This window comes from Lampris incognitus, chromosome 17, assembly GCF_029633865.1.
Source record: "Lampris incognitus isolate fLamInc1 chromosome 17, fLamInc1.hap2, whole genome shotgun sequence".
In the NCBI taxonomy this organism is placed as follows: domain Eukaryota; kingdom Metazoa; phylum Chordata; class Actinopteri; order Lampriformes; family Lampridae; genus Lampris; species Lampris incognitus.
In genome coordinates, this window is record NC_079227.1 from 17139818 (window position 1) to 17162321 (window position 22504).

Here is a 22504-nt window from a genome sequence, read left to right on the forward strand (position 1 = left end):
ATTCTGGATCAAACCAACATGCAACACTGTTAAAGTATTGTTGTCAGACCCCTCGCAACTTAGAAATGATTGAGTTAACATTGTGAACTGGGTGTGAGTCAAATTGCAGTCACAGGGGACCCCTAGTTTGGATTTGTTGTTTCCATCTATCTACCGCATCCATTATCCAAAACGCTTAACCTGCTCTCAGGGTCGTGGGGATGCTGCAGCCTATCACATTAGGCGGCAGGGCGGGAGACACCCTGGACAGGCCGCTAGGCCATCACAGGGCCCACATACACACACACACGCACACACCTAGGGGCAATTTAGTGCAGCCGATTCACCTGACCTACATGTCTTTGATCATTTCAATTGCCGGTGTGGGAAGATGGTGGCGCAAACTTACCAGTGTGGAAAGATGGCAGCGCGAGTTTACGTTTGCAGCGGCCTCACCCATTGCCGTCCATGCAGTGTCTTTGTTCGCGTCTGGGTTTTTGTCTTTGTCTGATGGCTGGGAGAGCTGGCGCTGGATTGGCTGGGGAAGCTTGGTCTGCTGCGTCCTGTGGGCCTGGGGACCATGAACCTGCCCGGAGCTGTGCCCAAACAGGAAACACCGAGGGTGGTCTGACAGGACACGGAAGTGGGGCAGGCTAAGCTAACTGCTAACCCATGCAGACCAGCAGTTCCGATAACACAGAGGGCGGTCTGGCAGTGGCCTCGCCTGGCGTTGACTGTGTTTTTGGTGTCGTTGTGTGGAGTGTAGGGAGGTGTGTCAGTGTCTGGCTGGGAGAGCTGGCGTTGGATCGGCTGGGGGAGCCTGGTCTGCTGCTTCCGGTGGGCTCAGTGACCACGGCCCTGCACAAAGAGGAAACGCCGAGGACGGTCTGACAAGACAAGGAAGTGGGGCAGGCTTTTTTCCCCCACACACAGCAGGCACCTGAAGGCACTAGAGGCACATCATCTGAGGTGCCTCCGAAAAATCCTCAAGATCACCTGGGAAGATAGACGCACCAAAACCAGCGTCCTGGAGGAGGCTAACATTCCCACTGGACTGGCCATGTCATCTGTATGTCTGACTCTCGCCTTCCAAAACAAGTCCTATACTCCCAGCTTCTCACAGGACAACGTGCCCCTGGAGGTCAAAAGAAAAGGTGTAAGGATAACGTCCAAGCGAACGTCAAAAAAAATGCCACATAGACCCTAAGACCTGGGAGGTCACAGCAACCAACAGGGCGATCTGGAGAAAACTTGTCCGGGTAGGAACTGCACTATATAATAATGATCTCCGACATGCTGCAGAAGACAAGCGCAGAGTCAGAAAGGAGGGAGTTTCCACCAAAAAGGCCCAAACCAATCCCACGACTACCAACGCCCACCCCTGCCCACACTGCACCAAAATATGTGGCTCCAGGATCGGCCTCTTCGCCCACCTGAAGACCCACAAGGACCAAGAAGGAGGACAGTCATACTCGACCCCGAGTGACCGCCGGTGATGATGTAGGCATGCGCCGTTGAGTGGATTGAAGAACTGCACGACATACACCGTTGTCGCGGTCTCTGTAAATGTAGTTAGGCGTTATCCCAGTATATAAAGAGGATGGGATGAGATGCAACTTTGCGGAAAGTAGATCACAGACCAGAACTTTGTAACGTTAAGAAACGGCTAACAAAAAGTGGTATGCGAACGAGCGCTAGCTAGCAAGCTAACCTACGGCTACGTGACTACGGAAGCTGGCAAGATGGCGACAATTCAGATCAGCGCGTTAGTGGAGTTCAACGAGGGAAAGGACGATTTTGAGTCTTACCTGGAAAGACTGGAACAGTGGATGATCGCTAACAGTGTGGATGGCGGAAAAAAGATCAGTGTATTCCGGTCAGTAATCGGAGCAGGTGCCTACCGACTTCTGAAGAATTCGGTGAGGCCTAGCACACAAACCTACGATGTACTGAGCGAGGCCCTAAACCGAAGACTATGACCAGACTATGCGAACGCAGATGCACTCTCCAGGCTGCCGCAACCAGGCAAAGACAAAGTGGGTGAAGAAAACAACATTTTCTACTTCTCATTCGTTGATGACCTTCCTGTGCATGCTAACGACATAGCCCAAAACACATGGAAAGACCCAGTGCTCAGCCAAGTGAGGGAGTTCATGCTGAATGGATGGCCAAATCAGGTCGAAGGTGAGACTCTCAGACCGTTCTTCATCTGTTGAACAGAATTATCTGAAGAACAAGGTTGCATGCTATGGGGCATGAGGGTCATTGTTCCTTCAGCACACAGAGCAAGGCTACTCAACGACCTACACACAGGCCACCCAGGCATATGTCACATGAAGGCTTTATCCAGATCCTATGTGTGGTGGCCCAATATGGATCAAGACATTGAGAGAACAGCTCAAAACTGCGGTTCCTGCCAGTCAGAAAGAAAACTGCCAAGCAGTAGCCCCACTACACTGCTGGAAGTGGCCAACCCGTGTATGGCAGAGAATACACATTGACTTATGTGAAAAAGACAGACAGTATTTTTTAGTACTCATCGACAGCCATTTGAAATGGTTGGAGGTGGTTCCCAGGACAACCACAACTTCAGCAAAGACCATTGACATCCTCCGCAACATCTTCGCATTTCATGGTCTACCGGAAGAACTAGTTTCAGATAATGGACCTCAGTTCACTTCCAGTGAATTTGAGCAGTTCCTGAGGAGTAATGGAACCAAGCAGACACTCGTGCCAGCATACCATCCTGCATCAAACAGTGCTGCAGAGGGATCGGTTCAGACAGTCAAAGCAGCACTGATGAAGCATGTTCTGGGTGAAGAGAAAACGCAGATGACAGCGTCGCTACACCACCGTCTCTCCAACTTCCTGCTGATGTACAGGTGTACACCACACACTGTGACAGGAGTCCCACCTGCGGAGCTGTTCCTGAAATGTCAGTTGAGAACCAGATTCAGTCTGCTTAAGCCAAGCCTTGCGAGAACTGTAGAGGACAAAAAAACTTAAACCGAAGACATACCATGATCAAGCAGCATCAAAGCTGAGGAACCTATCTCAAGGTGACTCAGTGAGGGGGAGAAACTTCTGAGAGGGAAAGGAAAAGCGGTTAAGAGCAACTGTGGTGAGGCGCCTGGGACCTGTCATGTACCTGATCCACGATGGATTGAGAGTGCGCTCCGTTCACATTGACCATCTACTGTGCTCAAAAGAAGAAACAGCGTATCAACACTCGGGTGACATCCCAAACCCAATAACAGACTACACCGAGCTGTCAGCCGAGTCCAGCAAAGTTCTAAAGGCTCAGGGAACCAGTGAGTCCAATCTTGAACTTACTCACACTCCAAGGTCTCCTGCCAGAGACAACCCTGCACTGGCTGTGCAGAGCCTTGCTCAACCAAGAGACAGTCAGCCTATGCCTGTCAAAACCAACAGCCCTGCAGTGCGCCATTCCCTTAACAGTTGTGCACTAAACCTGAAAGACTGACATTGTAGTCTAGGGACCGAGTCTACTGGAAGGGCAGAATAACCCCTTGGACTTGGCTACAAGGGTAGAATAGTCTACCTCTCCCTTGTTGTTATTATTCTAATGAAAAAAAAAGTTCCTTGAGCTAACTAGCTAAGAAAAAAACATGGTTTGAAATGGTACTTGTTGAATTGGTTGACTGTGAACATGTGCGTTGCACTTTTGAAGAGTCTATATCGGAGGTTTTTTATTTGAAGGGGAGGAGTGTAATGTATTGGCGTTGGGATAGCAGTATTGGAGCTTCCTCTGTGGGTGCTGAGTGTGTTCTCTGCTGTGTTGTAGGCATGCGCTGTTGAGTGAACATGGATTAAAGAACTGCACGACATCGTTGTCTCGGTCTCCGTAAATGTATATTAAGTTAGGCGTTATCCCAGTATATTACATAAGCTAACTGCTGGCCCATTCAGATTGGTGGTTCCAACAGTCATCTGGGCTGGCATTTGCTCTCTTGGACAGTGAATTTTTTTTTTCTTTTGGATATGTTGGATGTGTTTTTGTAGTTTTGTAGCTTTATTATAGTTTGGATATAGTGTTCTTGTAGGTTTTGGATATGTGTTTTTGTCTTTGTGTTGCACTGCTGTGGGCTGGGGGAAAGGATATTGAAATGACAAATAAATGTTCCCGATTCCTGAGTCAATGACATCCCTGGTCTCATCCTGCTCCTCAAACATCCAAGAAACGTTTCAACCGCTCTCGCAAAATCTCGTGTATTGCAAAAAACAAAAAAACAAAAAACCACACAATGGCCACATCAAAAAAGACTGTGCAGTTTGTTGATTCACCAAATTACTTCCAAACTGTGGCGATGACAGCCGGCGTCTCACATCATACAGAGGGATGGTTGAATTATGGATTGAGATTCTCTTTGTGCAGATGCATCTGTGCTTTTGATTACTTGACTCCAATCAAGTGATGAAAATTACAGCTGGTGAAATTAACTACAGTACAAAATCAAACAATATCAACAGGAAAATTATGCAAACCAAAATGATATTTCTTTTTTTTCTTTTTTTGGCTTTGCCAGAGAGTTTGACAATTGAAAAGAAAGTTGATCAACCTGAACAAAAAACTGTATTGGTTGTTGCTTTTTGGCTATCCTCTAATGTTATGTTTCTAAGGAGAGTAAGATATATATAGATAGATGAACATAAGTTATGTGTAGGGAAATGAGATAGACGGATGGACAACACATCTGATCGCCAGTTTCAGCTAATCCACTGACTGGTCTCTGCTTGACTGACAGCATCAACAACACCTGCCTGCCCCAGTTTGGCTACAAACATGTTTTGTCTCTGACGGAGGAAGTGGGACGCTTCACTGAGGAGGTGAAGAAGCAAATGGTGTCTAGGAACCGGGACGCCCCAGAGGGGGGCTTTGATGCCATCGTCCAGGCTGCTGTCTGCAAGGTACAAAAAACAGACTGCACGCGCACACACACACACATACACACACAAGCATGCAGTGTGCATGCTCTCTGTCTTTCTCTGGCTCATTCTCTAACTCATACACACGCGCACACACACACACTGAAAGAAGGGTTTGGATAAATTTAAGTGCAAATCCTAAAGTGAGTCGAAGTAAAGGACAACGCGCTTGGAGGCTCCAAGTGAAAAAAATCTACCGACTGGCAACTAAAAAGGTAAAAATGCTTCTTCCCTTGAATGCAATGAAATCAATTGATAGTGAAAGTAACGTCAGTCCATGATGTCCTTCCTCTCCCTGTTCTTGTGTTTTGATGGATTCCAGGATGAGATAGGCTGGCGTCCAGGTGCTTCCCACCTCTTAATCTTCACGTCGGACGCAAAGACCCACGTGGCTCTGGATGGCCGCCTGGCTGGTATCGTGCAGCCCAACGATGGGCAGTGCCACCTCAACTCTGACAATATGTACAGCATGTCCACCACCATGGTCAGTATGTGTGTTTGTCTGTGTGCTAACATGCATAGTCTAAGAGAGTATGACTGAAACAGAGAGAGTGGCAGACTTTAGTTTTAATATGCAACTTGGCACGGGTTGGAAAATTTATGTTTTGTGTGTGTGTGTGTGGGTGTGTGTACACATGTGCTTGCTCACTTGTTAATCTCAACACCTGCGGTTTTCTCACAGGACTACCCATCTTTAGCCCTCATTACAGAGAAGATGTCGGAGAACAACATCAACCTCATCTTTGCTGTCACCAACCCGGTGGTCCCTCTGTACCAGGTCAGAAACACGGATAGTCACCCGACCATCACACCAGGTCGATTTCTATCTTCCAACTGTAATACACCAGCTTGTTAAACATTTGGCCATGTAAAATCATCCCAGGTGACATTAAACTAAGACTAAGATAGTGCATAAGGAAAACAACAGGGAAGAAGGGAAGAAAAAATAAAAAGCGAAGGCTGTGGAAAAAAAACTCAAATTTAACTGGAACTATAAACCTGTTTTGTTTTTTCCGAAATAAGGGTGGCGCTTATCTGGGTTATTGTGAGTACAATATTCTTTTAACAGGACCTAATTTGAAACATACAACTACTCTGGATCACAATGGTTCATTAGTGTGTGTTGTCATCCTAACACTAAAACTTGAATTTAAACTGATGGAATAAAAACTGGAGTTAAAGCATTTCTAAAAAAAAAAAAAAAAAAAAAACCCCAAAAAAACATCCCAGATCTTAAATAGCCTTGCCCTGGACACAGGATATTGGAGTCTATTTAAGCACATCCTGTCAGGATAGAAACACAGTCTCTCCCAAGTATGAGACACTGGGTACTAGAAGAAGAAAAAAAAACCTTTAAAATACCAGCCTGAGAGATGTGACAGGGTTCAGGGAATTAAAGGAAATAGGGAGAGAGGAGTCTTCCAATGTACAAATGAGATAATCAAAACTCAAAAACGTGACCGCATGCCCAGCTTCAAATGTTTCCTTTGCAGACAAAGCCTGAAGGCTTTAAGTGATACTTCCTTCTCATTGGCACACAACCTCTGCTCTGCCAGCTGAAACACACACACACATACACCAAAGAAAGTTGAATCAGTTTATCTGGATACGTTTATTGGGAGAAATGTCTCATCACTCATCTAAGTGACCTCTTCAGTCTCAGCTGACTGCAGGTATCCCCACTCTTATAAACAATAGAATGGCATAACGACCGAAACCAACGATCAGTTTCATATGCAAATATGGGTGTGACCATTAACTAGAGTTTCAATGGCCATTTGTACTATTCACAGAGGATTGGGGAATGTTTGTGATCACAGCATTGTAAGATGGCAACAGATGTATGCTTATGCCCCCCTTGGTTCAGGGATGGTCGTTCCCTCTTCACATAAATGGCCTCTTTGACTTCCCGTTCAGATCAGTGTTCCTCTCTATCAAAGATGTGCACATCCTCATCCTTGAAAGAGTGGCCACTGGGCTGTAGATGGGTGTAGACTGCAGAATCCTGGCCTGACGTGTTAGCTTTCTTATGTTGTGTCATCCTCTTGGCCAGCATGTTTAGTTTCCCCAATGTACAAGTCACGGCAATCCTCCAGGCACTTAACAGCGTACACTATTTTACTGTGTGCCGTGGGATTGGCAGACCCGATCCTTGGGGTGGACCAATTTCTGGCGCAGCGTGTTTTGGGGTTTGAAAGCAACTGAGATGCGTTGTTTAGAAAATACGTGTCTCAACTGTTGAGACACTCCCGCCACATGCAGAATCACCACTGGTTTAAACTTAAGACAGCTGTTGTCCTTCTCCTCTCTTCTGTCGGCTGGTGCACTGTTTGGGCGTCTTCCTGGCTTTGACAAATGCCCAGGTAAGATAACCACACCTAACCAGGGCCTGTTTACTGTAGGATTTCTCCCCTTCCTGGGCCGCTGTGTCGGTGAGGGAGCCTAAGAGTACATCTGCCGCCATCTTACAATGTTGTGATTGCCACTATTCCCAAATCTTCTGTGAATAGTACACATTACCATTGAAACTCTAGTTAATGGTCATGCCCATTATATAAAACTGGTTGTTGGTTTCGGTCATTATGCAACTGTGTTGTTTATAAGGGGTGGAGACACCTGCAGTCAGTTTAGACTGAAGATGTCACTTATATGAGTGATGAAACATATCTGTTAATAAACGTATCCAGGTGAACTGATTCAACTTTCTTTAATTTTCTTACCTGGATTATTGAACATGCATAAAGACACACACACACACACACACACACACACACACACACACACACACACACACACACACACACACATTATATAAATAAACATATATTAGCAGAGAGAGTTAATTGTTCACAGATTTCCACATTGTCCAGATAAACTAATTCTTTGTCTCCAAACCAAAACATTATAATAATAATACATTTTATTTTATGGCGCCTTTCATGACACTCAAGGTCACCTTACATCATATACGACCAATAATAAGATACAATAAACAATGACGCAGTAATGAAACATCAGTAACAATAAAACATTCAATAAGCAACAGAGCATAGCTCAAAAATAAGTTAAAATCGATATTGTAGAATAAAACATGATGCAGTTGAATCAGTTAAAGCGAGTAAGTGACAATAAAAAGGTGGGTTTTAAGAGCAGTGTAATGGAGTCCAGTAAGCGGATGTGATGGGGAGTGGAGTTCCAGGGTTTGGGTGCAGCACAGGAGAAAGCCCTGGCACCCAGTGAGGTGAGGTTGGTGGCTGGTAGTGCCTGTAGACGTCCTGATGCAACCCGCAGGGAGTGAGAGGGAGGGCAAGTCACAGGAAGCTGGTGTAACTGAATCACCAGGGGAGTGACATGTTCAGTGGACTTTGAACGTGTGAATAATCCATGCTGCAGACTTCTGGATGGGTTGAAGTCGGTGAATAAGTTTGGTGGGGATGTCTGCCAGGATTGCATTGCAGTAGTCATTAATGTGACCAAAGCATTGACAGACTTGCAGGGTGTAGTCTGGAGATGTTTTGTGGATGGCAAAGGGTAATCCGGCAGACCCACCTGCTATAGCAGCGTTGCAAACTTTGGATACCTGGCTGGAGAGAGATTTTGATGCCGTGGGCTTAATCACGCGCACTTAATCACATGCACATATTTGGACTTAATTCACCATCAGGGTTTAAAAAAGTATGCAGCTTACACATGAGGCGGGAGCGGGAGTTTAGGTCTAAGATTTAAGGATATGGCCTGACTACACCACCCAGGGACTTCCACTCACAATTCTTACAATATTAGACATACACTAACCCAAGTAAGGGCACACAGGTTCGTTCACTAATGAAAGTCAAAGACATGTTGTCTTTATGCTAGGGATGCACCGAAAATTCGGCCACCGAAAATTTTAGGCCGAAAATGGCCCAAAAGTGCATTTTCGGTTTTCGGCCGAAAGACCTAAATCACCGAAACAACACGGCCGAAACAGAATTGTGATGACGCAAGCAAAAAGCGCAGCCAGCACACGGTCATCTGGATAAGAGCCAACATGTCTGCGGTGTGGACGTATTTCAATATCTCGGAGAAAGACCCACGGATAGCGATTTGCAAAACATGCAATGCTGAAATTTCAAGAGGGGGTGTGTCTGCAAAGAGTTTCTCCACGTCGGGTTTAATTTATCACCTGAAATCCAAACATCCCGATTGCCATTCTGAATATGAGAAGAATGCGGCGCAGAAAAGAAAAGTCAATCCGAGTACGCCCACTCCGTCTGTAGCGGATTTATTTGAAAAGGCAAGAAAGTTTTCCAGTGATGGTGCTAAGGCAAAGGGCATAACACAAAAAATTATGGAGTTTATTGCCTTAGATGATCAGCCGTTCTCTGTCATAGAAGATGTGGGATTTCGTAGGCTGATTGATCACATTGAGCCCCGTTATGCCATGCCAAGCAGACGGCATTTCTCAGACGTGTGTTTACCTGAGCTGTTTAATGTTGTTGCAACTCATGTCCATGAGCTTATAGCATCAGATATTACAGCTATCAGTTTCAGCACCGACATATGGAGCTCAGACGTCAGCCTCACCAGTATGCTCAGTCTAACCGCACAGTGGATCGATACAGATTTCAAGCTGCAAAAGATTCTGCTCCATTCACAAGAGTTTAGAGGGTCACATACAGCAGCAGCCATTTCTGCTGCATTCGCCAATATGTTCGACACCTGGCATATCGACCGATCTAAAGTGCATGCCATAGTCAGTGGCAATGCACTTTGTTGTAGTCCTACAGAGAAAAATTTAAAAGGCACTTGACTTAAATGCACTTTGTGTTTTTATGAGAGAACATATTTAATTTTACAATCTTTCAGCAGGCCAGTCAGTTATAGGCCTGTACATTATTATTTAATGTATACGTGAGTGGGGTCAAGTTAAACATTTTGTTTTGAATTTTAATTTATGTTGTGCATTGTTGTAATGTCAGTGCTAAATGAATATTTTCATACTTTTGTAATTGATTTATTCTTTGAATTGCAATGCCTTGATTTTAGTGAGGTTAGTACACAGTCATAGCCATAAATGCAATGGTTCTAATAATTGACATAATAATTTCTTTCGGTGTTTCGGTTTTCGGCCTTGGTTTCCTCATTTTTGGTTTTCGGTTTCGGCCAAGAATTTTCATTTCGGTGCATCTCTACTTTATGCATGCTCAATAATCCAGGTAGGAAATCACAAAAGTTGAATCAGTTCATCTGGACACGTTTATTGAGAGAAATGTGCAAAGATGTGTTAGTTCCAATATCAAAACGACAACGTTTTATTAAATGCTCACAAGTTAAAAAGGCTTTAAAAAGGGCTTACAGGGAGAAGAGAATCAGAATGGTAGCAAGAACCAAAAATATAACATGAAAACACCCACACACACAAAGGGGCCTATTTTGGCCCAGTACAAGTACTATAAGCAGCACACTTGGACTTGATTATCATTTCTACCGGCGGTTCGTATTTGTCGCAGCATGGTACAATATGATTACCTTTTATGCACATAATGGATGACAGCATCCCATCTAGTGCAAGTCTGTTTGTACGCTTTGTTTTATTCAGGCCATTTGTTGGAAAGACTCATTCTGCATCCACAATAGAGTGAGGTAGGCATAGAACTAGCTGTGCCACCAAAAATAACCGAATGTCATTGTTTAGCGTTGCTTTCATTCTTTTCTCTGCCATGCACTTAACGTTAGACAGCTAACATAAACTAGCTAGCTGTTTACATAGTTTAAGCTAGTTTAAATTTACCCTGTAATTTACAGACCATTTATTCACAACAAATATTACAAACACCCCGATTCATTAATTAGTTAATCCGTGATTGATTGCTGTCCTGGTCACGTACCTCGGCTTGGTTCATGTCAGGTTAGTTGGCGTGTGGCTGGCTTGCTTGAACGTCTTCTTGGCTCCCAGCTGTGAACCTGAGCAGCTGTCCGATCATCACGGTGTTGCGTTCCTCTCAAAGTCCGAGGTTGGAATTTCCTAGTTGGAATTTCCAATTTCCAACCTCCAAGTGTTCCAGGTGCACGACAGCAAATGTAAACAAAAAACATGGCTGATCATGATATACTGGTGTTTTTATTGGCAAGTGTATAAACAATAAGATTGTCAGCAGTGCAGCCTCCTTGCATATATAAATGAAACGAAGGAATAACTGTTGTGTAGAGATAACTTTCAGAGATTGTTCACCATAACCGGCTACTTAATAACATTGTTGACATATTTTGACATCAATTTACATGCAGAACAAGTTTTACTATATGATAGGATGCATTATTGTATTAAATACTGGCAAATATACTTTATGTTGCCTTAGTTGATGTTTTACTAGTAACATTGTGTGCCTCCATTGGTGCTACCTTTGTTGTGTGACATCAGACAACTGCTTCTCCATGAAGTCGGGGTAGATGGATTTGCCCCGAGTTTACAAGTGGAAACTGACTTTGAGTAGCATTCCATTGTACTTTTGCTAGTACGAGGTTGGAAAGCCTCAATTTCCGAGTTGTCTGGAACGCAGCATAAGCTGTTGCGGGCCAGATTCAACTAGACGTCGATGACTCACCTGTTTACTTGATAACCATTGAAAACCATTGTGAAGTTCCTTCCTTTGCTCCCTCACATCATTCTCATGCAACCCTCAAGCAGTTTTTCTATGGAGGCTCTTACCCTGGTTTAATACCCTAAGAGAAAGTTAAATTAAACGCTGCGTAATTGTAAATGAGGCAAAAGCTGCAATGTAGACAATTCTGTTTAATGATACACATGATAAGTGAAATTGATATGAATACCAACGCACCTCCCTCAAGCTCCCATTTGAGGATACATGGGAATGCAAATATTCCTATGGTGTTTCCACTCATATCACTGAAAACATAATCTTAATTGATTATCAAAATGTGGTATTTCATTCACGTTTATTTGCCATAGTGAATGGATCCAGGGATGGGCAACATGATCCAGAAAGGGCCTGTGTGGGTTCGGGTCTTTGTTCCGGCCAAGCAATTACACGCCTGAGTCTACAAGTCAAGGTCCTTAGCAAAGACTATTGTTTGACTGATAGAACCAGGTGTGTAACTGCTTGGTTGGAACAAAGATCTGAACCCACACTGGCCCTTTCTGGATCATGTTGCCCATCCCTGTGCGTTTGGACTCTGAAATGACATTCTTTAAACACATGCCATCAATAATCATCATGTGAATGTCCGGGTAGCGTAGTGGTCTATTCCATTGCCTACCAACACTGGGATCGCCAGTTTGAATCCCCTTGTTACCTCCAGCTTTGTTGGGCGTCCCTACAGACACAATTGGCCGTGTCTGCAGGTGGGAAGCCGGATGTGGGTATGTGTCCTGGTTGCTGCACTAGCACCTCCTCTGGTTGGTTGGGGTGTCTGTTCGGGTGGGAGGGGGAACTGGGGGGAATAGAGTGATCCTCCCACGCGCTACGTCCCCCTAGCGAAATTCCTTACTGTCAGATGAAAAGAAGCAGCTGGCGACTCCACATGTATCAGAGGAGGCATGTGGTAGTCTGCAGCCCTCCCCGGATCGGCAGAGGGGGTGGAGCAGAGATCAGGATGGCTCGGAAGAGTGAGGTAATTGGCTAAGTGCAATTGGGGAGAAAAGGGGGGGGGATAAAAAAACAAAACCATCATGTATGTGGGATATTAACTCAGTCACCCGTTACAGCAGCTGATTTTCCTACCTGTAACTAAATCATCCTCAGCAGAGAGGGAGAAATAGTACTTAATAATAGTCCAGTTGCTGTATTTCAGAGTGAGGATTCATGCAGAAGTCCAGTTCAGACCACCAACCCATTTCTGTACAGATTGCACTAATCTCTCAGTCCTTACTGTAGAGGACATTAGGCTACCACAAATCTACTGAGCCATTTAACAACAAGCAGCAAAACTGACTTAACTCTCTAAACCTGCCATAAGTCAGTTTGGTGAATGTGTTAACGCAGGCCGCCATCTTCAGGGTTATCAGTTGGGCACCTTCTAGTGTTTTATTGTCAGGCTGATAACACCTTAAGGCCCGACAGTACTGTCCTTCACATTCCCCAGTCAGGAACATCAGCTGGTGTTGCAATTAGGTTGAATGAAATGGCTCCCTGTGACACATTGTAGAAGACCACCGCTTCAAAGTGTGACTTTAGTGTTTTATGATCTGTCTGTCTTTCTGTGTTATAGAACTACAGTGAGCTGATCCCAGGCACCACTGTAGGAACGCTGTCCAATGACTCCGGGAATGTTATTCAGCTCATCCTCAAGGCCTATGCTGTGAGTTTGACATGTAGACACACATACATACATTCACACACACATACTTGAGTGAATCTTAGTGTCCACATAAATGTGGATACACACGCACTCAGATACTCAAACATAAACAGACAAACACATACACACTGATACACACATTCTTGCATTTTAAGTGTAAACTTACTTTTTGTATATCACAAATAAACTTGAAACGTGAATAAACATGGAAGTATATAGTATAAATGTAACTATGCACACACACACACACACATACACATACACAATCTAGCCTTGTGTGTACACAAGGCTAGACTGTGTATGACTATCAGCATGTTTGTTTCCACAGGCCGACAGTGTCTGATTCATTTACACATGCTACACAAAGTCTGAAGAAGCTGAAGGGATGTCAACCATGACACAAAAGCAAAAGTGTCTACAACAGATTGCCTCTTACTTAGCTCTGCTTGAGTTCTACTTTGATTATTCTTGTGCTGTAGAAGTTGGAAACATCTCTTGCATTGAAAACTGAAAATCGATTTTGTTAATTTCCTTATCTGTAAAATTGTAAAACACCCAGATGGCAGCCGGTTGTGCCCAAGGAGTTTCTAATGTCTTTCCTGGCCAAAATCGCACTACATTTAGAAACTGGTACAGAGGTGAAAAACTCTGACCTGACTGAAAGCTGAGCTCTTAATAATGGAGACTTTACTATGATGTGTGAAATGACAAGTATAAAAAGATATACGTATATTTCACTTCACTATTAAGTTTTATTTACAGTTAAATTTTTCCAAGAGAGTAGCTAGCATACTCGATTTTCAACTTTCACTCAGAAAACTTGCTCTCGACCCATGACTTTACTTGACTTGGCCTGTCCCGATGGCATCTGGGATATGACATGACCTTTAACCTTTATGATATGGGTCTTGACTTGGGTACTATGAGAACAGACAGACCACAGCAGCTACAGCTGTACACTCAACTGTGTGTGTGTGTGTGTGTGTGTGTGTTCCCCATTGCTTTCCTCGGTGGTGTGGCCAGAAAATCCGCTCCAAGGTGGAGTTGGAGCTGCTGGGGGTTCCAGAGGAGCTGTCCTTGTCCTTCAACGCCACCTGTCTGAACGGGGAGCTCATCCCAGGCCTCAAATCCTGCTCCGGACTGAAGATAGGCGACACGGTCAGTCCTCTCACACGGATTACTATGAGAGTTGAAGCATTCATATATAGTGGAGGATTGCTAAAGCGAAAGACTAACTGCTACCAGATATCAGTACTGGTACCAAATATCAGACTGCTAGGTTAAAATTGTGATGCTTCATGGATGCTAAGATTTGCCCCTCTCCACACATAGGTGGTCAGATCAAAATGGACTTATATCACAGTATTTAATATCCAAACACCCAAAGCAATCAATTGAGGGAACCTGGTTGCAGTGCATCCCTGTTCACTAATATTAATACACCGACCCTCATACTTGATTGTTTTACTCTATTTCTCTCCCTTACCCCTTGTGTTATTAAGACTAATTTGAGCGTGTCAGCGCTTACTGGTTAAATTTGGGTGGCACGGTGGCCCAGTGGTTAGTGCTGTCACCTCACAACAAGAAGGTCCTGGTTTCGAACCCCGGGGTTGTCCAACTTTGGGGGTAATCCCAGCTCATCCTCTGTGGAGTTTGCATGTTCTCCCCGTGTCTGTGGTGGGTTTTCTCCGGTTGCTGCGGCTTCCCCCACTATCAAAAAGACATGTATGTTAGGACTTAGGGTTAATACTCCTGTCTGTGCCCCTGACCGAGGCATGGCAAGACGAACTGGAGTTGGTCCCCGGGTACTGCATGGCGGCTGCCCACTGCTCCTAGCTACACAGCTAGGATGGGTTAAATGCAGAGAATTTTCCCCACGGGGGTTAATAAAGTATACCAAAATCACAATCAAAAATCAAAATTTCAGCATCGACCCAAATATCCTAATCGACACATGGATTGACACCACCCACCTCCTCTTCATTTGCTAGTCTTTTTAATCTTAAAGCTACTACTGCCTCTTTTACAGGATGATGCTTTTGTCCTCCTTTTTGTTCCCTTTGCTTTTCTGAGCTTGTTCCTGTCTGCACTTGTTTCCCCTTTGGAGTTTCCCCTTTCGCTGTGTCGCCCCTCAGAAGATGAGGGGAAGAAAAATGTGGATCAGACAGATACCGCGTGCTAGCGTAACACAGCATGTCCTTTACCGAGCTGTGGCAACAGCAGATAGCGCAGGGAGACGGGACTGGCAGTCTGTGTAGGCAGTTGTGTAGATTAGCATCAGAGGTAAATCACAGTTGGCCAGCTCCAGCTATGTGGCTCGCTACCTCCCACTTCTCATGTGATTGACAGAGTTCAGTGAGTCCTCGCCATCAAACTGCAGATCTCGCTAAACTCGCTTTTTCTGTCTTGTTTCACAAATAATTAAGAAATGTTACATAATTTTATTCCTCAAACATATTTAGCAATGAGAACACCGAGACTAAATCATGATTGCATGCATAGTGAAGTAAATTTGTTTAATCCATAAAAGAACAGAAATTGAATATTTGCTTAAGTGTGAATAAATCACTGTCGTTTTTTTTCTTCAGTGAAATATCAGCTAACAGTGAACGTGAGCAGAGCTAGGTTTGATAGATGTTACAAGACCGTAATGCATCATCTGTCCTCCCTTCCTCCTCCATCACCTCTTCCCAAACAGAGCAAATGATGTCAGCTTCCATTGATCTCATCACATTTTTCTTTTGCATCTTTTCGTTCTCTCCCCTCTGTTCCCTGCTTCTCCTTTTCTTTCCTCTCTCCAGGTGACACTTTTCTGGCCTTCAGACTTTTCTTTCTGCTTGCCTCAACTCCCCTGATTTCTCTCCATATATGGTAGTCTCCCCAGATGTTCTTGCTCTAACTGCCCACTTTTGGACATTTACCAGTTTTGGATGCAGCGTTGAATGAACAATTACTTTGACCAGATGCATATGGAGGCATTTGTCTGCGTAAGGTCTCTGAGCTGTTTCCCTGCAAAGGCAGCCCACAGTGATTACAGAACTGTTGGGACTTGGCTGAAGGGGCTCACATGTTGCTGCTTCCGTTAAGTGCTCTTTACAGGGTGGATAGAAGTGTGTGCGTGTGTGTGTGCGTTCCCATTTGTCTTAGTCAGTCTTACCAGTTGCATGATCATTGTGCCACTGTCTCCACAGACAAACACACACACACACACACACACATCAGTGAATAATGGGAATTTTGGGTGAATAATGGGTAAAATATAGCTATATCTTTCATTGTTCATACAAAATAGTCAGAGAAGGGACTTCAGAATTTCAGAATATCTTTGAACCAAAACCATTCTTCCCTCTAGCCTGCTATTTGATTTGTTAAAAATGAAGAAGCCTTTTTTTTTTTTTGCACAAACCTTGACCTCCAAATAATATCTAACTCCTCCTTCTTCCAACCAGGTCTCTTTCAGTGTGGAGGCTCGCGCCCGTGGTTGTCCCAAGCAGAAGAAGAAAACCTTCATCATCAAACCTGTGGGTTTCAAGGACTCACTGTCAATCACCGTCACCTTCGAGTGTGACTGCAGGTGCCAGAAAGCAGCTCAGCCCGACAGTCCCAAATGCAACCACGGCAATGGCACCTACGAGTGCGGCATCTGCCTCTGCCACCCTGGCCGCCTCGGGCCGCGCTGCGAGTGCGCTGAGGGTGACTACAGTCCGGCAGACCAGGATCGCTGTAGTGCCCCCGCTGGTTCTGGAGGCATCCAATCGATTTGTAGTGGCCGTGGAGACTGTGTGTGTGGCCAATGTGTATGCCACAGCAGTGACTTTGGCAAGGTCTGGGGCAAGCTGTGCGAGTGTGACGACTTTAATTGTCTACGCTACAAGGGGGAGCTGTGCTCAGGTAAGAAACTGTCAAGGCTTTTGACAAACTGCCCATTAATTGTTTGTAATGTGTATTTTTTTGAATGGCTGTGACAACTATGAATCTCTTCCAATGTTCATCTTAAACCAAGAGCAGCCATTTTTTGGGGGGGAGGGGTTTCCCCATTTCCCCCCCAAATTGCACTTTGCCAATTACTCCACTCTCTGAGCCGTCCCGGTTGCTGCTCCACCCCCTCTGCCGATCTGGGTACGGCTGCAGACTACCACATGCCTCCTCCGATACATGTGGAGTCGCCAGCCACTTCTTTTCACCTGACAATGAGGAGTTTCACCAGGGGAATGTAGCGTGTGGGAGGATCACGCTATTCCTCCCAGTTCCCCCTCCCCCCCGAACAGGCGCCCCCGACCAACCAGAGGAGGTGCTGGTGCAGCGACCAGGACACATACCCTCATCCGGCTTCCCACCTGTGTCTGTAGGGATGCCTGACCAAGCCGGAGGTAACACGGGGATTCGAACCGGTGATCCCCGTGTTGGTAGGCAACGGAATAGATCGCTATGCTACCCAGACGCCCCCAAACAGAGAGCAGCCTTTAATGGCAAAGTGTGAGGAATTTGGCTTGAATCATGTACACATGTTTCACAAATGATGTTACAAAGACCTCACACATGACAAAAGATACTGAGTATGTGTATAGTCCTGATAGCGCGCCGGTGCTCGCGCTGCCATGAAGGGATGAAGACAGCGGAAAGGAGTTAACGACTTGCTTTTACATTAGACATGCACTACATCTTTCTTTCTTTGTGTTTTTTAGCGGACTTATGAACTCTCGCTTGCCAGGGATTGGCAGTACCCTTTGCAACCTCATTGACTTACCACCCACCTCATCTGGGAAGAATTGCATAGAATAACAACTTTTCCCTCTGCCCAGGACATGGGCTCTAATCAAAACAAACACAGTGCGATGTGAGTGTGAGTGTGTGTGTGTGTGTGTGTGTGTGTGTGTGTGTGTGTGTGTGTGTGTGTGTGTGTGTGTGTGTGTGTGTGTGTGTGTGTGTGTGTGTGTGCTTGCGTGCATGAGTGTGTGTGTGGGATGTCTGGTTGGGGTGTGGGAGGGTGGTTGGTGTCAGGGTATTTCTAGGCTCAGTTCATATAACTTTGCCTGGTTATTGCAGCTTGCAGATCAAGTTGTTCAATCAAATTCATGCGCATAGAAAACTCCAGTACAGGGGCATCCGGGTGGCATGGTGGTCTATTCCATTGCCTACCGGGGCTCGCCGGTTCGAGTCCCCATGTTGTTCCCTACTGACACAATTGGCCGTGTCTGTACGTGGGAAGCCGGATGTGGGTATGTGTCCTGGTCGCTGCACTAGCGCCTCCTCTGGTCGGTCAGGGTGCCTGTTTGGGGGGGAGGGGAACTGGGGAGATGATCCTCCCATGTGCTACGTCCCCCTGGTGAAACCCCTCACTGTCAAGTGAAAAGAAGCGGCTGGTAACTCCACATGTATCGGAGGAGGCATGTGGTAGTCTGCAGGCCTCCCTGGATCAGCAGAGAGAGTGGAGCAGCAACCGGAACAGCTCGGAAGAGTCGGGTAATTGGCCGGATACAATTGGGTAGATAAAGGGAGAAACCCCCCGTCCCCCGAAAAAAAAAGAAAACTTCAGCACAGACATCAACTTGCTGTCTCACCTGGGGCTTTGCTTTCAATTTGGGTGATTCACTCGGGGTTTCGTTGAAATCAAACTGTTGCGGTTGACAAACTGTAGGCGTGATGCAGAAGATGTCTCCTGAGGTAACTTGGGATAAACAGTGCCACTGAAGCATCGAAAGAATAATACATAAGCCATGCAGTCATATTATACTATTCTAACTGACATGATCTGGTTTTAGTACAATTTTGGCTGTTTCTTTTTAACTTTACTTCCACAATTTGATGTCAGCCGCAATTAGTTTTTATCTTATTTGCCAAATGAATAAACCAAACTAAAATAACCCACAAAGCTGCTTTACAGACACGAGTAGATCGTAGGAGTTCCTGGTAGTTGTGAGGTTGGAGGTACAAGATGGATGGGATCTCTTAACTGGTAGGTGTTTGTATGGAGACAGTATGTCATCTTGTCAGTCTAGCAGCACAAGTGTGTCACAACACAGCTAGAAAAAATAACATATCTTCACTTCGGCCGAGTCGTCAGCTAGAGACCGGGCATGCAAGCCATGTTATTTATGTGAATTTGGCCATATGCGACCTGCTGTTATTGAAATCTGCAGTTAATTCCAAACCATAAAATTGTGTACTGCATATAGATAATCAGTGAGAAATCCCACATTTAGCCGTCCGGGTAGTGTAACAGTCTATTCCGTTGCTTACCAACACGGGGCTCGTCGGTTCGAATCCCTGTGTTGCCACCGGCTTGGTCGAGCGTCCCTGCAGACACAATTAGCTGTGTCTGCGGGTGGGAAGCCGGGTGTGGATATGTGTCGTGGTCGCTGCATTAGCGCCTCCTCTGGTCGGTCAGGGCATCTGTTCAGGGGGGAGGGGGAATAGCGTGATCCTCCCACGCGCTACATCCCCTGGTGAAACTTCTCACTGTCAGGTGAAAAGAAGCGGCTGGCGACGCCACGTATATCGGAGGAAGCGTGTGTTAGTCTGCAGCCCTCCCCGGATCACCAGAGGGGGTGGAGCAGCGACCGGAATGGCTCGGAAGAGTGGGGTAATTGGCCGGATACAATTAGGGAGAAAAGACGGGGGGAGGGGGAGAAAAAAAAGCCCACGTTTACACATCCACCTACAGTATGAATTGATCAAAACAAAGAACATAGACAGTGCCGTTGTCTTGTCTCGGCCTGTAACGGTCCATAATGGACTGTGGACCAGATCAACTTCTGACCAGTGTGAGTCCAGCTCTTCCCGACGGGTACCTTATCTCCCTGATCGCATCTTTTTCCATAAGCATTATCTTCTTGTTTTAAGGTTTATTAAGGTGGATGATGTCTCCTAAAGGGAGATATTAAGAGTTTCCTCCCCAGTTATTTCGTGACTCACTTTGATAGAAGGATGAAAATGAAAATTTAGAAAGACAAGAAGCACAAATATAGAATGAGGGCAAAAGGGCACTTTATCACTTTACAAGCAGCCAATAAAAAAGGGGTCCTGCAGCCAAATGGCAACATGCTTCCATCGTTCTTTATGTCACGCAGTCTAAACGTCTTGACAATATACAGTTCTCTTTAAGTTACCTTTATGTAAAATGCAGGAATCTCTAAGATGGCTCATTGAACGCCAGAGTTGAGCACCGTTAATTGTTTTTCGGCCGAGGCACTAAATGTTTGCCTGACTCACATTTCATTACTTCATCAGCTCTCAGGCAGCCTTGCGTGCTTAACGCCCCTCTTCTGTTTTCACAGACTTTTTGCTGTTTTGCTGTATTCCCAAAAGCCCATAGATTATCATGAAAATGCCTTTCTGCTTAGTCATTGGCTAGTGTGGTACGATAGGGCTAAAAATAAACACACATTTGTTAAGAAAGGACCAAAGGGGAGAGTGCTGGAAATGTTCTGTGTGCGTACACATCTGCATGTATGGTACATGCCACTGTTTTTGCGTGTTTCTGTGCATATGTGTGTGTGTGTGTGTGTGTGTGTGTGTGTGTGTGTGTGTGTGTGTCTCCAGGGAGAGGACCATTCTTGTTCCCCCGATGGAATGGTCTAATTACAAACTAGTGGTGCTGTGGTCCTGGGCATTTGTTAATGAATAATCCGTTATCCAGTCGGTCAGCTCCAAGAAACTTCCTGTCTCATTGTTTATCTGGGCAATGCTTTGTGGTGATATGCCACAATACAGACTGTGTGTACCGCATTGTCACTGCCTTACTGACACACACACACACACACACTCACTCAAATTGAATCATACAGACTTAAAAAAAAAAACTAAAAAAAGCCTTTCCGACACCACTAGCGAACAATAGAATTAGTCCCAGATCCCATTTAGCTGGAGAAACGTGGCTTACCACTTCTCCTTTCCCGTGTCTGGGCTCGGATGCCAAGAATTTCATGTTGTATGTGAGACGTCAGAATGATTCAGTGGGAGATCAGTGCTTGATGTGATATTGATAAACATCACTTGTGAAACTTGTTTCTTTTGGAGTTAGCATTGACACGTTATCTGCGGAGTGCTTGTAGTGAAACCACTTATGTAATGCAGGGTTTACGACATACGTTATCAAAATGACGGGACACTTTAATGCATTGGTACTTGAGTAATGCTTGTTTTCTCCACAGCCCTCATGGTAACAACCACCTCATGTTTGGTTTTTGGCCAAAATTCTGTTAACTAAAAGCCTGTGTTGGCAAAAGGTTGTGGCGTAGCATCATCTCAACCACTATTATACTCCCCCATCTCCATTTTCTCCTCCTCCTCAATCCTCAGTACTCCTCCTGTGCCCCCTTGCTTCCATTTTAATCTTCTCCCCCCTCCTCTTCCTTTTCCTTTTCCTTCTCTGTCAACCCATCCTCAACCGCTGCTGTTTATTATCTTGTTTTCTCCTCATTACACCGCACACATGCTTTGATGAATGATTATTTATCCATAATGTGTGTTAATATGCTGTGTGTATAGGAAATTTTCTTCAGTATGAAGCATGAGAAGTAGAATAACAAACACATGAGATCTAGTGAATGTGTTTACATCTCTGTTGTGTACCTTGTATGTGTGTGTGTGTGTGTGTGTGTGTATGTGTATACATGTGCCTGCATGCCTATATATCTAAATGACATATAATATAATTTTTTTTTAAATGATATCTGTTGAACAATTGCATTGATGACATAACCCCCCGCTTTCCCTCTCAGGCCATGGGACGTGTGACTGTGGGTTCTGCCAGTGTGGGCCGGACTGGCAGGGTGAGAACTGTAATTGCTCCAGGCGTACTGACACCTGTATGTCCAGCCTGGGCTTGCTGTGCAGTGGGCGGGGTCAGTGTGTGTGTGGTGCATGCGAGTGCACCCAACCCGGTGCCTACGGGGCCACATGTGACAAATGCCCCACTTGCCCAGATGCCTGCACCATGAAGAAGTGAGTCTGGGCACAAGGGAAGGATTTAGAGGGGAAACCACTGCGATTTTCAACATTACCTCTCCATATGCTGTGGGGTAACACTCCACTGAGCAGTCTTTGGCATGCTGCTGAAATACTGCTGCAATTGTGTGGAAAAGTATCTGCTGTAGTCACCAGGGGACAAGATGAATCACCACTTTTATATGGCATTCAGTGGCATTTGCTAGTACAGCTATATATTGTGTTGTTATTTGCATTTCCTTTATACAATGCAGCCTATTTAAATGTAGCCCACCGAAGGTAGTGGCAGACTTGGAATTAATAATAACAATAACAATAATAATAACAA

General features: G+C 45.1%; 1 protein-coding gene across 1 annotated transcript in view; it reads left to right on the forward strand.

Annotated features, from left to right (window-relative positions):
• LOC130127346 (integrin beta-3-like) overlaps nucleotides 1-22504 on the forward strand; it is a 36694-nt gene that overhangs the window by 5169 nt on the left and 9021 nt on the right. The window contains exons 5-11 of the mRNA XM_056296959.1: nucleotides 4746-4908; nucleotides 5249-5410; nucleotides 5609-5704; nucleotides 13138-13227; nucleotides 14251-14385; nucleotides 16677-17118; nucleotides 21951-22173. Of these exons, the coding sequence (XP_056152934.1) occupies nucleotides 4746-4908; nucleotides 5249-5410; nucleotides 5609-5704; nucleotides 13138-13227; nucleotides 14251-14385; nucleotides 16677-17118; nucleotides 21951-22173 (1311 nt within the window). The remainder of the gene's footprint in view (nucleotides 1-4745; nucleotides 4909-5248; nucleotides 5411-5608; nucleotides 5705-13137; nucleotides 13228-14250; nucleotides 14386-16676; nucleotides 17119-21950; nucleotides 22174-22504) is intronic.